Below are 16,699 nucleotides of genomic sequence, written 5' to 3'. Positions count from 1 at the left end.
TCAGATTATTTTCATTGTAGGTTATTACAAGACACTGAATATTGTTCCCTGTGTTATACAGTAAAATGCTTGTTTCTCATCTCTTTTATGTATAGCAGTTTATATCTGCCAATCCCATATCTCCTAATTCATCCCTCCCCTCTAACACCCCCTTTGGTAACATAAGTTTGTTTTCTGTATCTGTGAGTCTGTTTCTGTTTTGTATATAGATTCATTTGTATTATTTTTAGATTCTACATGTAAGTGATATTATATAATATTTGTCTTTCTCTGTCTGGCTTACTTCACTTAGTATGATAATCTCTAGGTCCATCCATGTTGCTGCAAATGGCACTATTTCATTCTCTTTTATGGCCAGGCAATATTCCATTGTATATATACACCACATCTCCTTTATCCATTCATCTGTTGATAGATATTTAGGTTGCTTCCACATCCTGGCTATTGTAAATAATGCTGCCATGAACACTAGGGTGCATGTATTTTTTCAAATTAGAATTTTCATCTTTCCTAAATATGTGCCCAGGAGTGGGATTGCTAGATTATATGATAACTCTACTTTTAGTTTTTTAAGGCGCCTCCACACTGTTTTCCATAATGGCTAGGTATGTGCTCTGTATTTTATTATTACCTCCTCCCACCCGCAATTCCATACAACAGGTACATACAGCATCAATGCCTCCGCACAGCACGGCCTTACCTGCCACTCTGACTCTGCCACCTGGCCGGAGAGAGGCATTCCTCTGAGCCTCAGTTTATTCATTTGAAAGTGGGGCTGATACCAACCATCACAAGAATAAAATGGGATCAAACAACACAAAAGGGCCTTGACGAGGTACGCTCTTGAAAGAGACCCAGAGTAGCATGGTTTCATTTATCCACTCATACAACTGCTGATGGAGCCAAGTATTTTCCCATTCTTCATGGGCCACGGACCATGAGGAAGACAGAAAAGATACTCTGTCCTTAAAACAGGAGGTCACCTCCGTGACAGTGCCTGGCATAGTGTCTGGTCCACAGTCCAGTAGCCGAGTAGACGCTGGCCCGCATTGCTACCTACTTCTGTCGCGAAGGTTTTCTTCTCCCAAGTATAGGAGAAGCAGCAGAGTAAGGTCACCGAGACTCTCTGAGCTTCTGTGTGTGCATGTGTAAGTGGGGATAACCGTTTCATGCTACCCGAGAATTGTTATGAGCCTAAGTGTAACATATATAAAGTGACCTGTAAACTCTAAAAGCACAGTTCCAATTTGCTCACTAATATTGTAAACAGACTGTTGAGATCCCTCTACTGCTTAAATTCTGGGTGTGACATTGTGGGGCCCTACATCCCACAGGCCTTGCTGGCAAGCTCCCACCCTCACCTGGCCAGTACCTGGGTTATGGGACAGCTGTCTGGGGAGGGGGCAGGAAAGCGAGGAGAGTGTGGGGTGTGGGGCAGAGATTGCCTGCAGCCCACTGGCCTGAGTGAGGCCCAGTGGTAGGTCCTAGAAATCCAAGAGCTGACCTGGGTTCCAGGAGGCTGAGCAGGGATAATCGCTGTTTCTACGAACATCCTTAATCTCTGAAGACCAACTCCCAAAGTCCTTCCAGAACATTTCCTACTCAAAATCTTCAGTGGCTCCCCACTGCCCTTCAGTTACACACAACTCAGTGCAGCATCAACCCTACCCCGCCGTCAAATGGGTCGTGAGCTCCAGCCCAACCAGGCTTTTCCCCCCCAAGAGCACTGCCTTTGTTCTCAGAACTCCCGGATTTTAGCCCCGCTCCCCGATGGCCTCCTGGACCAGAACTGGAGTTTGCAACCCAGCTGCTCACCAGGTTCACCCAGAGGGCTTCACGAATACAATGCCTGGGTCTTCCCCCAGGGATGCTGACTTAACTGTCTGGGGTTGGGCCTGGCCAACAGTGTGTTTTAAAAGCTCCCCAGGTAATTCTAAAGTTGAGAGCTGACAGGTCTAGAACACTCTCCCCTGCAGGAGCTCAGCCTGACGAAAACACCCATTGTCTGGTACCCACGGAAAAAGCCGCCTTACAGAGCAGAGTGCCTGCGCTAACCAGAGAAGGCAGGGCTCACGCCTCTGAGGCCCTAGAGGCTGGGCGTCCCCGCATCACACTCTGCCTTGTTTCGGGGTCACCTGTGTCCCAAGACAGCAAGCCCCTGAAGAGAGGCAGAGCATCCCAATATCTTCCATGCTTCTGCTCACCCTCCCTGAACCGAACAGGCCTCATTAAATAGCAAACCACCAAAGACTGCCCACGAAATTCAGAACACATGGGCTGCCCACATTCCCACCCGGAAGATGAGGAAGGAAGGAGGAGCTGTCCTCTCTGTTCAGGAGAAAAAGGCCCAGACCCACACACTCACCCAGACATGCTCCTGCCAGAGATGCTGCCATGGGGATGCCCTTCCCCATGGACAGTGGGCCAAGGTGTCTCTGCTCTGAGGTGCTTCTGGGGGCCTACACAGGTGACTCTCTCTTCCCTTTCCACAGCAAAGAAGGGTGAGTGTGAGTACACAGGTGTGCACAGTCAACATGTGGAATTCACAGTGTGCACATTACTCATATACATACACATATACGGGTTTTAATTAAAATGAATTTCTTTGGTGTGTGGGAAGAGGAATTTCTCCAAATCCCTTGAGATCCTCAAGCAAAGACCCTTGGGAATCACTGTCTACATAACACAGCATCTTGCGCACAGGAAGTGCTCAAAAAACATTTGCTAAATTAAATAATGAACTGAAAATTCAACCAACTGATTGTTGCTTATGCCAACATAGCCATTAGAGAGAGTTAGGTGATGAAGTCAGTGTAAGTCAACATAAGACATGGCATTGCCAGGTGCAGCCTGACGGAGTTTGTGCCTCTTCCTGGGCGCACGCCCCAAGGGTACAGCTTCATCCCATCAGGCATCGTGCAATTGTTTCCTGAGGTCTGTATCAGTAACAGCAGGCTCCAGAATATTCCCGAGATAAGCCCTTTCCTTTTCTGTGTCCCATTCTGAAGGGCAGTGAAGAGGGACCCCTGCCATGTGCTTTGGGAAGAGATACCTTTGCTTCACAAAGTCTGAGAGCCCATCAGACCACCACACACAGCATAAAGGTCATCCAATGCCTGGCTGACTCTGGTGCACAAGCAGAAACTGCACTTGGAGCCCAGACTCCGCCACAGCCCCCCGCTCCCTCCCAGCCGCCACCACCACCACTGCCACTCACTGTCACAGGCGTCTCTGTCCCACTCTGTCATCTGCTTCTCAGCTGACTCTCCAGATTCTAGCAGATTCCATGTCCCTAAAGATATGCTATGACCCTGAGATGGAGATTGGAAAATCTCCACGTATGAGAAGAAAATACTTGCAATTTATAGGACACCTTGGAGCCCCGCTGCCCCCTGTACTGGAAGGCAGAGGGCTGTACCTGGCTCCGCTGCAAAAGGCAGACTCTGCAGCCCCAAAAGACACATGTCGAAACTCCTGAGAATCTTGCACACAGCAAGATGTCAGGTAGACCACAAAGCCAAGGTCATGATGTTAGGGACTGGGCTTCAGCCATGTGGGGAGACACGAGGGGCTTCCCCTGCCTCTGCCAGTGTGAGAGCTGTCTTCTGTCCTTCCTAACCTCGTGGCCAAGTGACCCCCAGGGGGATGAGAGCCAAGCACATCCTTCTATAAGCTCCCTCCTCGATGCTCACACCTGGATACTCACATCTGGATGCTCACTCCTGGATGGTCACACCTGCATGTTCTCTCCTGGACATTCACTCTTACATACTCACTCCTGGGCAGCCACACCTAGATGCTCACACCTGGACGCTCACTCCTCAAGGAGATGATTAATCCTGGGACAGTTAATCATATGTCTGCTCAGCACTAGGAAAAACTGAAAACCTATGTATAGAGGATCTATATGAAACCTACATATAATGGTTCTGTATATAGGAAAGAGAGCTATGTAGAAAAATATAAACTATACATGGAAAATATGTTTTCCCTATATAGAAAAAGTACATGATTTCTAATCCTTTCATCCAAGGAAATCAAAACTCAGAGAGGTTAAAGGACTTACCTAGGATCATGTGGAAAGTAAGGAGCAGGGCCTGGATTTGAACCCAAGTATCTCTGAGGCCAGAGTCCACACCCTTTTAGCTTTGCTGCCCAGCTTCACCCCACCAAAAAGGCAAACAAGCCCTGATGATTTGGGGACATAACAGGAGTAAATGAAGGCTTTATTCTAGCAGCCACAGAACCACACCCATCCCTTCATTTAAATTCATTTTATTTACAACCTAATCTAAAGGTCCGTCACCATCCTGGTTAAACGTTCCTCCAAGTACTCAAGAAACATCATCTGAGCACCTACTATGTGCTGGCACAATGAGGCTTGCATGATGGATGCAGGCTCCCCTTCCAGTGCCACCCAGTGCAGGCCTCCGCTCTGTCCCTCCCCACGTAGCTCCAGCTATGGCTGCGAAGTCTCATTGACACACAACAGAGTTCAAAATCACAGGCTTGGCAGGAAGTGCCATCTATACATAGCTCTACCATTCTGTAAGCACCGTTGGCTTCTTCTGAATAAATGCTACCCTACATTAAATGCCAGAATTCGGCGAGAAATACAGCATGTTTGCAATGAGATTGAGAACTAAAGGCAAGATTGATTCTGATGTGAACAGCAGCAAAGCAAATGGGTTTTTGAAAACCCTATAATTTCCCTGCAACCCTTGACTTCACTAAACACACATTTTTAGACTACAGCACAGTTAGGTAGGCATTAAACAAAAATGAGGTAGTCTAATGATGATTTATGTGTAGGATAACCTTCCATAAAGAATTCTGCTCTGATTTCAGGGTAACTTACAGAGGTGCCAACTTAACCAAACAATGCCAGTTTGCTCTGTGTCCACTGCCGCGACGTGATCCCGGGGCAGAGCGTTTGCCAGCAATTGTCTTAAATCTACTGAAATTCACCCAGTGGGTGCTCTGGAAATGCAGCACCTGCCATGAACTAAATGGAAAAGCAAAACACGACACATGCACACGCCGCCAGAGGCACCTGTGAACACAGACATTTCTGCTTGACTGAGGAGCTGTGGCTGATGGTTCTGGAACTAACCAACTGGCATGCAAATGCAGAGCAGCCCGACTGCCGGGAGCCTGGAAGGGGAGCCGTGGGCATGCGCTCCAGGTGGGGCCTCAAGAGCTCCTGGGATGCAAGCATCAAACCAGAGATCTGGTACACCCCTCCCTGGCTGTGTCACCTTGGGAGGACCCCTCAGCTCCCCCAAGCCTTGGTTTCCCTGCCTGTTAAGTGAGGTGAAGGATGTGCCTCCTTTGGATGGGGTTGGAAGGATTCAATAAGATGCTGCCTGTAAACCCGCTTTATAAACCAGAGAGCATAATGTAAGTGAAAGGTGACACAGACATCAGGGCACCGCGGAGAGGTGGCCCAAGTCACCTCTGAGAGCTGAAATCAAACTGCTCTGGGCTCAGATCCTGCCCCACCCTGCCCTCACTCTATGGCCTTGGGCAGGTGGCCGGCTTCTCTGTCTCAAGCTCCTCATCTGCAAAGTGGAGAAATAATACCGCCTTCTGCACAGCACACTCATGAGGAGGAAACGAAATGACTCGTAAAAAGCACTTACATAAGAGCTCAATGACTGATCACTTATTTTCTTACTGTTATTCTCACGATGATTATCATTCTGATTTAGGCCATCTGACTTAGGAGAGAATTCCTTTGCTGCTTCTGGATGCTTCCTCGTAATCTCTAACCTGCAAAGTGTGTTTCTGAGGCATTAGAAGGCGGGATTTTTTTTTCTCTGCACTCAGAGGAAGACTAGGCTGTCTGGAATCAGATGCTCCCTTCCCCATAGAAGCAAACAATAAGCAAACAGCAATAACAAAATCGCTGCCTTTTCCTCTGTGCAAGTGCCTTGATGAAAGAAATTGTCATGAGTCCCGGGAGAGCCCTCAGGCTGCAGTCACTAAAGTATGTTACAAGGAAAAAGTTTGAGCTTGGGGGACAAAGCTCTGGGTCCAGGCACAGGCTCTGCCATGGAGAAGCTGTGTGACCTGGAGGAAATTGCTTGGCCTCTCTGAATCTCATTTCTTTATACCTAAGAATGCGGGTAGCATGCCTCCCTCACAAGGTTGAGAGGAAAACTAAATGAGATGACATCCAGGTACCTGCCACATGGCCCTGCATACACATATGTCTTAAAATGTGTTTATCTCCTCTTTTGACCTTTTTTCTAACTGCACAAGTCATTAAACGTCACTGCATCTGTCTCCCCATCTGTAAAATGGGGAAGGGACTGGGGTTACTGTGAGGAGCCAAAGGCATCACGTAAAAGCCCCTTGTCAGCTGTATATTGCTGTGGAGATACTAGAAATTACTGAACCAGGGTTTGAGACTGAGCGGATTAGACCCAGGTAGTTGGTGGAGCTGATCTTTGCTGGGTTGGTACCAAACCACCCACCTTCATTCCTTCCTCAACATAATTTTGATCAGATACCACACAAGGCACAAGTGAACACAAAGATGAATAATACGACATTTTGTTTTTCTCATTCTGCCCAAATAGTACCGCGGCCTATTTGAGTTAAAAATGCCGCAGGGGTCATCTCCCTGGCCCCAGCTGTTTATGACTTTCTCAAGATCACGTTTAGGGAAAGGCATTCTCCAGTCCATGATGCCAGCACCGCTGCTCCCCTGGGAGGCGGCATCCCTGGCTGACCCGTGTTCTGCCTCCAGCCCAGAACCCAGAAAGGGTAGCCCAGCCCAAGGTAGGACTGCGTCATGAAGCTGGGGGTGCAATTTCCCTGCTGAGTTTAGGCCACTCTTTCTCCATCAGAGAACTGAAGTCTCCTCAGAGTCCTAATTTTCATCTAAAGGATTCCACGTGCAGGAGGTGTCACTCCCCCCATTTCCTAGGTGAAGAAACTGAGGCTTCGAAAGTAACTTCCTCAAGGTCACCGATTAGGACCAGCAGGCTTCACAGCCTGTCTTCCTTCTGCCACATCCCCTACTTCTACCTTGTCTATAAATTGTCTGCTCATCCAATTTTTTTCTTGTGTTGTCTTTTTCTTGTTGATTTGCAGCAGTTTTTTAAAAAATATATTCTGTATATTAATTTTTTATGAGACAACTTAGTACAGCGCTCAGGAGCACACAGAGTGGAGTCTGAAAGCGAAGGTTTACATTGTGGCTCTCCTACTTGCTAACTGTAGTCAATTTATTCAGCATATTTGTGCCTCAGTTTGTTTGTCTATAAAATGGGAGAATAATGGTTCCCTCAACCTCAGACTTCTGGGAAGGTCAAATGAGCTACACATGTCAAATGCTTAGAACAGAGTCTGGTAACTTAGTAAGTGCTCCACATCAGTCATTATTATCAAGTTGTCCTTTTTACTTCTCTAGAACCGGATAGAACCTTTGTGAGTTAAGTGTCCTGGCGTCCTTTCCTGACTTGTCTCTCACCACTTCTACTTACCCTCTGGCCATGTCCGCAAATCACCCCATCCTCTCCTTTCCTGCTTGCCTTTCCCCACGCTGTCACCTCACTCAACGTGCTATTTCTGCTCCAAGGCCTGCCTGCAAGCCTCCCCCCACCCCCACTTCAGGAGCCTTGCTGAGCTGCCATCATCAGAAAGGATCCCAGCCTCTGTTGTATCGTCTCTTCTTGGGAAGATAGTATAACCCCTAGATAGGAGCTGCTAAAGGGAAGAAACAGATCATGGTCCAGTTTAATTTCTCTGCAAGGCCTGAGACTCTGTCTAGCACTCAGCAGGAGCCCAAACCCCATTGGTTAAATTAACTTGAACACATCATCTATTTCATATTAGCACAGACTGGCCATCCCAGCCCATTTTCTCCATGCCCCTAAGTAGTAGAAAGCTGGGATGCCCAATTTTGCAACTAAACATCAGAGTATCACAGGAGGAACCCACAGAAGTGGCCTCTCTCTGGGTAGCTCTGAAGCAGCTCAGAGTAATGGAGGCCAAGGACCACCAAGCCTAGATCTTGTAAAGCCACCACTTTTTGTGTGACCTTAGGCAGGTCCGCAGGACAGTCCAGTAGAGGAGAGACTGTCATTTCATCTCCATTGTTAATCATCTTCTATGAGCACTGGAGAGGAAAGGGGTCTGAACGAAATACAGTTCCCACTCTTGACGGTCAGACATTCTCACAGGGGGGATAAAACCTATATTAAAATATTACAGGACAAAATACGATTAGTGTCTTGAGCGAAGAACTGATAAAGTTCAGAGGGAGTTCAGAAAAGGATCCCCTAGAAGGAGGTTAATCTGGGTAATTTTTAAATCCATTCTTAGGCAGAAATTGGGAAAGATATCATGGAAATAGTGGTATTTGAACCAGACTTTGAAAGATGGGTAGGTTTTAGACAGATAAAGAAGGAAAGAAGTCTGGTAGTAAAAGAAAAGCACCCCATGGGTATTAAGATAATGCACTTTGAGGATGGGCTGGAGAGAAGGGGAGGGGAAATGAGAGGCATTGGTCTGGGCCTGAGAGTCTTCATCGCTAAAGGAGGAGGCTGGACCACGTGACCTCCAGGGCCCTCCCAGCTCTGACAGTCAGTGACTCCATCCATTTGCAGCCTAAATGTGTCCAACTAGTTTCCGGGCACCACCTGGGCTCTCTCATGTCTGTGCCATCTCCTGTCCAAGTTGGAGGAGACTCATGGGATCAAAGCAATTTTAGTATCAGCCAGAGCCAAATGCAATTAATATACAGACTCTGCATTCCAAAGCAAACCAAGATCATATTTGATTGTTTATTGTGCCAGGATTATCCATCCTTGTCCATCAGAGCTGACAACATGAACAGAAACCTAAATTCCCAGATCAGGACTGCCTTTGTGTCTCCCGCTGGGCCCAAAACAGAGCCAGTGCCTAATAAAGCCTCCCTGTGAGAATGGTTGTTTTGTTCACCCATCTTTCAGCTGGAGAGCTGTTGTCCTTCAAAAAAGCCAAAGCCTTTCTGTTCACCACACACAGAGCCAGAAGTCAATGCAAGGCCTGGTGACACATTTCTGCCCCCAAGCAAGCGCAAGAGACAGGGAACAGGCCCTCCTCCTATTCTGGAAATGGAGGATCGTCCATTCTCAATGAGGAGTCTGCTCTGTAGAGGCAGCTGGAAGTAGAGTAACCTGGAGGACCCCAGCTCAAACCCAGGCCACTTATTAGCTGCGTAGTCTTGGGTAAGTCACCTAACTTCCCTGGGCCTCATTGTCTTCATTCATACAACTAGGGGAAACATTCCAATCAGTTAAAAAAACTTTATCTTTCTTAAAGGGTTATTGTGAGGATTCGAGATAATACTTAACACAAAGGGGGTCTCAATACATGATAAATATTATCATTAATATTATTACGATATTGTTGTTGTTGTTTTAACAGGTGCTATGAGGGCCCTCAGGATAAAGAGATAGAAAAGATACAATTGTACACCCTCCTGCAGCAGACACACAGAATCAACTGCCTATAATGGGAGACGCAATAAAGTGCTCCAAGAATGGAATCAGAGGAGCGGTAGGTTCTGCTAAGGCTTATGTAAGGCCTCATGATAGGGGACACATGTGAACCAAGTTTAAAGGACAAAAGAGAAGCACAGCATCCTTCTCATAAGGAGAAGAGGGGATCAGTGCAGACCAGGCAGAGGAGACGCAGGACAAAACTCAGATACAAAAACCTGTGAGCAACTTGGAACCCTGGAGACAAACAGGGAGGTGGGAGAGGGGTGGTGAGTTCACTGACTCTCACCTGTGGTCCGGGAGCACCGCCCACTTTTCAGAAAGGACCCCCTACCCTGGCCAGTTTCTCCTTGCTCCTGCTTCTCCCCTCCCCCAACACAGAGTGTCCCCAGTGCACTCCCAACCTGACCAGGGCATGAAGACAACCCAGCATACGAGAGTCCCGTCCACACAGACAAGGGAGCTGCTCCAGGCTGGTCTTCCAGCGCACTGGCAGATACATCTGGCCCTGCATCTGAGCAGTGTCCAAAACTCCCCGCTGGGGCCCAGACAGCCAGTCAGGATGCTGGGGAAGGGCATGCCGGGAAACTCCCACAAGGAGCCTGCATCAATATAATCAGGTCTGGTGGAAATTAAAAGCTATTAGGAACAGGGCTGGATTTATCTTTATATCCAATAACATGCATTGTAATGGTGATCATGCAGATGGGAAATTAAACCACATCTTGGCTTCACCAGAGGCCTTAATTTCAATTTATGTTTGGGCACGGCCCTTTGCCCTGTTACCCCCACCCTGCCTGCTCTGGAGAGCCAGTTCACCTCCAGACCAAGTCCCCAGGGAGAGAAGTAAGAAGTAGGAGTTGGCCAGCTCATAGGTGAGAGGCTCTGTGCTTTCACACACACCTCTTTGAACAGCCAGATGGGAGGAAGATGACCAGCTTCGGGGACAGGAAGGAGGAGAGGGGCAGGCACAGCGGGCCGCTCTAGGAGCACTTTGGGCTGTCTCTCTAGCCTCTACTTACCCTGTGAAAGGCACAGCCCAAAGAGTGCTCAGAGTTTCAGAGGCCAGCTCCTGGATGCCTGCCTGCCCCTCCCAGCATGGTCAGCTAGGACAGCCAACCCATGAGCCAGTGCCCAACTCTTGGAGCCTGCTGAGGCGCTGAGCCTCTAATTCCTCCCAACGCTCCTCAGAGAGGCATCGGAGGGCCGGCACCTCATTTACAGGGGCCTGCACCCACCCCATAGGGCCCCTCCTCCCAGAGCACCTGCTCTCCCCAAGGAGATGTTTCGTGGGCCCTGACTGGCCCACACCAGCCTCCTGTTCCTCCTCCTGCTCCCCAGCACCTGCTCCTGCTGGCCCTGTGGCTTATGGAGATCTGAGCCCAGCCCTGCATATCCAGAGAGCAAAGTCAGCCTTGTTCTCCCTGCTCCAGAAGCAGACCCTGAAGTGTCAGAGGGCAGTAACTCAGACTCCTTGGTGCTTCCTTAACCTCAACGCAACCCCCACCATGAGAAGTTGCTGTCCAGCATCACAGCACACACACACACACACACACACACACACACACACACACACACACACACACACTCAGTACAGTGTGGAATGGATGACATAGAATTCTATTTTTATGAAAAAAAAAAGAATCAATAAACAATTTGCATTTTCCAAAAGTAAAGCCTGCTGCGTGTGGGCCCAAGTTCTGGCCCCTCACCTACAAAACTCCACCCACTCTCGTCCTCGGGGTGTCCTCTGGGAACATGTTAGTTGGGTTCGTGTGCTTTGGGAAGTCCACCCATGGATCTAAAACATAGCTATACAAGGATCTAGAATGATTTTGGATGGGGCCGGAGAGCTGGGCAGGGGAGGCGAATTCTCCAAGGCTCAAGGAAAGAACGGGGTTCTACAGAACCAGCATTTAACAGAGCCCTGCAGATTAGCGTCTAGCCCACTTCCCTGATAATTATGCCCTTTGGGGCCCCGAGTCCAGGCTCAACATCAAAGACAGCCCTGAAGCACCAACTATAAGCACCAACCCCAGTGAACCTGGGGGAAGCTCACTGCCTCCAGCTCCTACGCGCAGGAGCCAGGTTAACCTCCGTCTCTCCTGCTGAGCTGAGCCTCTGACTAGCCCACGCCCCCGGCACTCATCCATATCTCAGTGCCTCTGTGCTCGCTGTTCCCATATTCTTTCAGAACTCTCCCAACGATCCATTCCTGCACCCACTGAACATCTGGTGAGCATTTGTCCTGGGGGTGCAAAGTGGTACATTAGGAGCCAGGGATGTGTGCATGAAAACAACCCCATTCCCACCCTCGGAAAACTCTTCTAGTGGGGGACACAGACCCTGTCACACAGAAATGCAGACACCGCAACAGGAAACCGCGGCACAAAGCAGAAGAAGCTCTCTTCCCCCCTAATAATCACCGTCGCGGCTCCAGCCCAGCCTCAGTGGGTGCCAGGTGGCGTTGGAAACACGTGACATACATGAACTCATTCTGAAGTTGTTCCATCATCACCCCCATTTTATTATCATTGGGGAAACTGAGGCACCAAAGAGGTAAAAGACTTGCCCAGAAGAGTGAGTTTGGAGCCCAGGCAGTCTGATCCTAGAGTCTGGGCTCTTAATCACTATGTGCAACTCAGTTCCACAGACCTTTCCCTAAAAACCAACATTGACTTTTTTCCCCTCTGGCCAAGGCCCTCATACCTGCAGCACTCGAGCCTCCATTGTGCTCCGAGTAATGCTTTATTGGATACATTTGTACAGGGGCTGGGAGGAAGTTCTGTGCGGGGTTCAGGGTACAGCTGAAAGAACAGACCCGGGTTCACCCCTGCCCTCTGCTTGATAAGATGCTTGACCCACAGGTCTCTTTACTTCTTTGAGCCCCAGTTTCCTCTTCAGTAAAGTGGAAGGGAAAAAAATACACTTAGGGACATTTTGTGAGGATAAAATGAGATCATACATGAAGGTTTCTCAGCCTAGTGCCTGGCATATAGTAAGTACTCAAAATTATTATTATTATTATTATTACTATTATTATTATTATTATTAGAATGAGTATAACTCTTAGTCCATAAATTCAAGTGTATCAGAAATAGCATGGTTCTTTAAATCACCCTCAGTCTGCCTCTGCTGGAGAGACAGGACGTCCAATCTGCATCACCGTTGGGGCTTCCCCCAGGGATGTACCAAGGCACAGGGTTTCTGTGGTCCTCACTAGCCCATTTTCCCGGCCTGCAGGGTCACTCTGGGTCTTGGGCTGTGCATCTTATGCCTCATTCGGACACAAGAGCCTGGCTGGCCTCAGTCCCAGACCCCACGGAGACACACCGCCACCCCTGCGAGGTCCGACCACTTCCTCCAGCCGCACCCACTGAGTACCCTCCAGCACCACCCCCGCCTCTAGCATCCGTTTGTCTCCTGTTTGCTCACTGCCCTCAGAGGCTCTCCTCCCCAGGCAGAACACCCGTCCTAACCTTTTCTGCTCACTTACAGCTTTACATGAGGCAGAAAGAGCAGGTGTCTTCAAGTAGCTTCTGATTCCAGTCCTCCTACAAGCTCTGAGACCAAGAGATACACTGACCTGGGTGTCCGCTGGGGGCTGAGACAAGGAAGAAGTTCCAAGAGCAAAACACAAATCACTGTCTCAAAAAAAAAAAAAAAGTATCCTGCCACGTTCACGACCAAGGTACCTAAACACTGGTTTGTCTGAGAGCTTTACCTTGGAACCACCTCAGGAGATTTAAAACTGCTGCTGCCCAGGATCCACTCCTGGAGACACAGATTCAGGGTGGGCCCAAGCACTGCTGCTTTTCAAAGAGCTCCCCAGGCATCCAAATACATAGCAGGATTGAGAACCCTGGCTTCACGGGTTTCATACATAGAAGTCTATCTTCTCCAACTAACCTGAAGACCTTGAGCAGCTAGAACCCAGCTGGTGGGCCATCAACACTGGAGGGGCACTCATTGAGCATCTGGTCAAATCCCTCCATTTTACAGAGAGGAAAACCAACGTCCTTGGTAGAGAAAGGAAGAAAAATCAACAGAGCCTCTGCAATGTGCAGGGATGAGGGGAAAAGCTGGATGGGTGGACAAACCCCATAGTTTTGTAACTGGAGGCCTGGAGGTATTTCGAGGCTCTGAGGGCCTCTCTTGGGGTTTCCAGACCTATTGATGTAACAACCCTGCATAGGGAAAAGGAACCAGCCTGCAATCACAGTGGCTCTAACAAGGTGGCCCTACAACATGGTATCAGACTTTTCCCAGCACCAGGCCTGGCGTGAGGCTGGCAAGAATTCTGATGGGGTCTTCAGGCAGCTCGTGAAATAAAAGTCCCACATGCATGCTCACTCAAATCTGGTCCTCCGAGAATCCAGCGCTCACTGCTCAAGTCATTCAACACAGGAACACGGATCACATACCAGATCATTCACAGAAAAGGTCCTTCCTTCCAGCCTTGCCTCCCATCCCTAAGGCCAAGGACAAGCAAAGACCTGGTGGTCAGGAAAGATGGTGACTCCACTCCTCTGGGAGAGTAGGACACCCAGTGTCTGACGCGACCTTCACACGCAGCAGAAGCCACTGGCAGGTGGGTTTTCACCCTGCCACACGGAGACGCACCAAGCCAAGACCAAACACGCTTTTTTGCCACAGTATCACCAGAACAATAAAAAGCGCTCACCAGAACCAACGGCAAGATCTGGCTAAGCTCAACCACCAACTCAGCACCTCTGCTTTTCCGGCCACGCCCCACCCACCGCGCCCTTGCCTGTGCGACCCTGCTGTTCTCGCTTACCTGGGATGATGGCGACTGTGTCTTTTTCCCAGGACACAACGCTAACGTATTCCTGCACTGAAGAGGGGATGAGGCACTTGAAGACGGCCACGCTTCCACGCATCGACCTTTGATCCTCCACCCGGACGGTGTAGGGTTCCCTGAAAACTGCAGAGAGATTGGGGGTGGGGCAGAAAGAAGAGGGTGTCACAGGATCGGCTGGGACACAGTGGAGGGCCCAAGAAAGCCACCTCTCAGAACCCCAGGCCACAGCCCCCAATAACTCTTCTCCCCGCTTCCACCTCACCTGGCTCAGAAGTTCCTCTCCTCCCTGCCTGAACACCTCCTCTCCAGCAAACCCTTTCCCGCTCCAGCCGGCACCCTTTCTCCCTCAGAAATAGCCAGCCTCCCTCCGCAAGACCATAAATCCAACTTCCAGCCTTGCCAATTTTGGTGAGTTTTAGCAAACGGCATTAGATTGTAAGGGCCTTGAGGGCAGCACCTCCGCCCTGCAATGGGGTTGTGTTCAACAATGTGTGGGTAATGAGGAGACAGGCCGGAATCCTTCCAAGGGAACCACACTTGATTTCCTACATTATTCCTGGGCCCAGGGTGGCAAGAGTCTGGGGCATGGGGACCATCATTTGCCAAAATAACCACTGTGACACATGATCTAGCAACAGATTTTCGTACCACTTCAATGTGAAAGGCAGCCTGGGAAAATGTAAGTTTACATACTGAACTTTCTGCAGGACTCGGTGGTTTAAAAGGACAATGGGGAAGAATATTTGAAACTGTGATTATCTCTGAAAATGCAGAACCCCACAGACAGGGCCATCTCTAAGATTCTCCAAAACAAAGCATCCTTGGTGGGGAGGGCACAGCTCAAGTAGTAGACTGCATGCTTAGCATACATGAGGTCCTGGGCTCAATCCCCAATACTTCCTCTGAGAATAAATAAGTAAACCTAATTGCCTTCCTCGCACCAAAAATCCTTGCTGCTTTTCCCTCCACTCCTGACACCACCTACCACCTCACCCCCAGTCTTGCCCATGCCTTCAGACTATCCCTTCCCCCACAGTGTGCAGTGGGGGCCTCCTGCTCGGTCCCAGGGATGGTTTCCAGGACACTGTCACCTGTAGGCATTCTATGTATCAGGTCCCTCTGGCCAGCTGGATGAACCTGAGGGGTGGGGCCGAGGGGCCTGCCTCTCTCTTGTCTTCCTCAGCTTGGCCTCTCCCAGGGACCTCCTCTGTCTTTCCACTTCTCTGCCAGGCAGAGCTGCCGCAGCCAGGACCCCCCTGCCTACCAACCTTGTCCCTCAGCAGGCACCTGGGCAGCTTGCCCTGCTGCTCTCCCTGCCACGGTTGCCAGGGTGATGCTCAGGGCCCTGCAGCCCCTCCGGCTGTGCACCTGCAGCCCCTCTGGCTTCATCTAGAGCTTCTTAATTGGCTGTGTTTCCCAACGGGCCAGCCCTGTCCAGCCCTCCCCAGGTCTTTATTCTTCCCTTCCCCGTGTTGTGGCTGTGATGGGAAGAGATACAGCTGAGGTGGAGGGGAGAGGCGTGAAGAGAGGCACTGCCCACTCCGAGGGGCTATGGTCCACCCTTTCGTGGGTCGGGTGTGGCACTGTCTGTGCATGAGGATGTGGATGCAAGGAGAGCACAGAGGAGGCGAAGGGGAGTCAATGCTGGAGGGAAGCAGAGTGGAGAGTGGAAAGGGCGGGGGTGTGGGCGCACACCGCTGGGACAGTCCCCAAGAGCCAGCAGAGGCCTGTGGTTAGGGGCATCAAACAAGCAGGTCCTGCCTCCTCCTCTGAGCAGTGGTGTAACCCTGCATAAGAGCTACCTAACTTTCTGCAGCCTCAGTTTCCCTGCTGGTAAAAGGAAATAATAGTAATAAAATAATAGTAATAACAGCAGCAGGTAGAAGGTCCGGCACATGGAAAGCACTGTGACAACGCTGTCATTAGAGCCACATGGCATGACTACCTGGTGATGTACACTTGGGCAAGTGGCTTAACCTTCCTTTGTCTTAGTTCCCTCACTGGCAAGAAACACTAGACGGGATTACTGCGAATACTGCATCCTAACCCAATAACAGGCGTGTAATAGGAAACAGGACATCAATTCCTCTCAGCCCAACCCTCCCAGCTTTGGCAGCCAGAACTGGGCTCCCGATCCAGGCCTCAGGGCCCCCAGTCCAGCACCCATGTCATGTTAGGGGAATGGTGCCGCCCCCTGAAAAGAGGGTCCTTGGGAGCCCCAGGGGAGATACCTCAGCATGGCCCTGGGTTCTAAGAATGCCCGCCCTCCCCACCAACAAGCCAGTGGGATGAAGACTAGCTCTAATTAAGAACTCTCACCCCACCTCACCCCCTACACACCCACTCCCAGCTACCTGGAAACTTGTACATGTGAGAGGCGCTC

General features: G+C 49.8%; 1 protein-coding gene across 1 annotated transcript in view; it reads right to left on the bottom strand.

Annotated features, from left to right (window-relative positions):
* Positions 1 to 16,699, bottom strand: part of DSCAML1 (DS cell adhesion molecule like 1) — a 314,658-nt gene that overhangs the window by 280,439 nt on the left and 17,520 nt on the right. The window contains exon 3 of the mRNA XM_032472451.1: positions 14,293 to 14,439. Within this exon, the coding sequence (XP_032328342.1) occupies positions 14,293 to 14,439 (147 nt within the window). The remainder of the gene's footprint in view (positions 1 to 14,292; positions 14,440 to 16,699) is intronic.

Source organism: Camelus ferus, chromosome 33 (assembly GCF_009834535.1).
Source record: "Camelus ferus isolate YT-003-E chromosome 33, BCGSAC_Cfer_1.0, whole genome shotgun sequence".
Lineage (NCBI taxonomy): Eukaryota > Metazoa > Chordata > Mammalia > Artiodactyla > Camelidae > Camelus > Camelus ferus.
The sequence above is the reverse complement of the archived record's forward strand: the minus strand, read 5'-3'. Positions and strand labels throughout refer to the sequence as shown.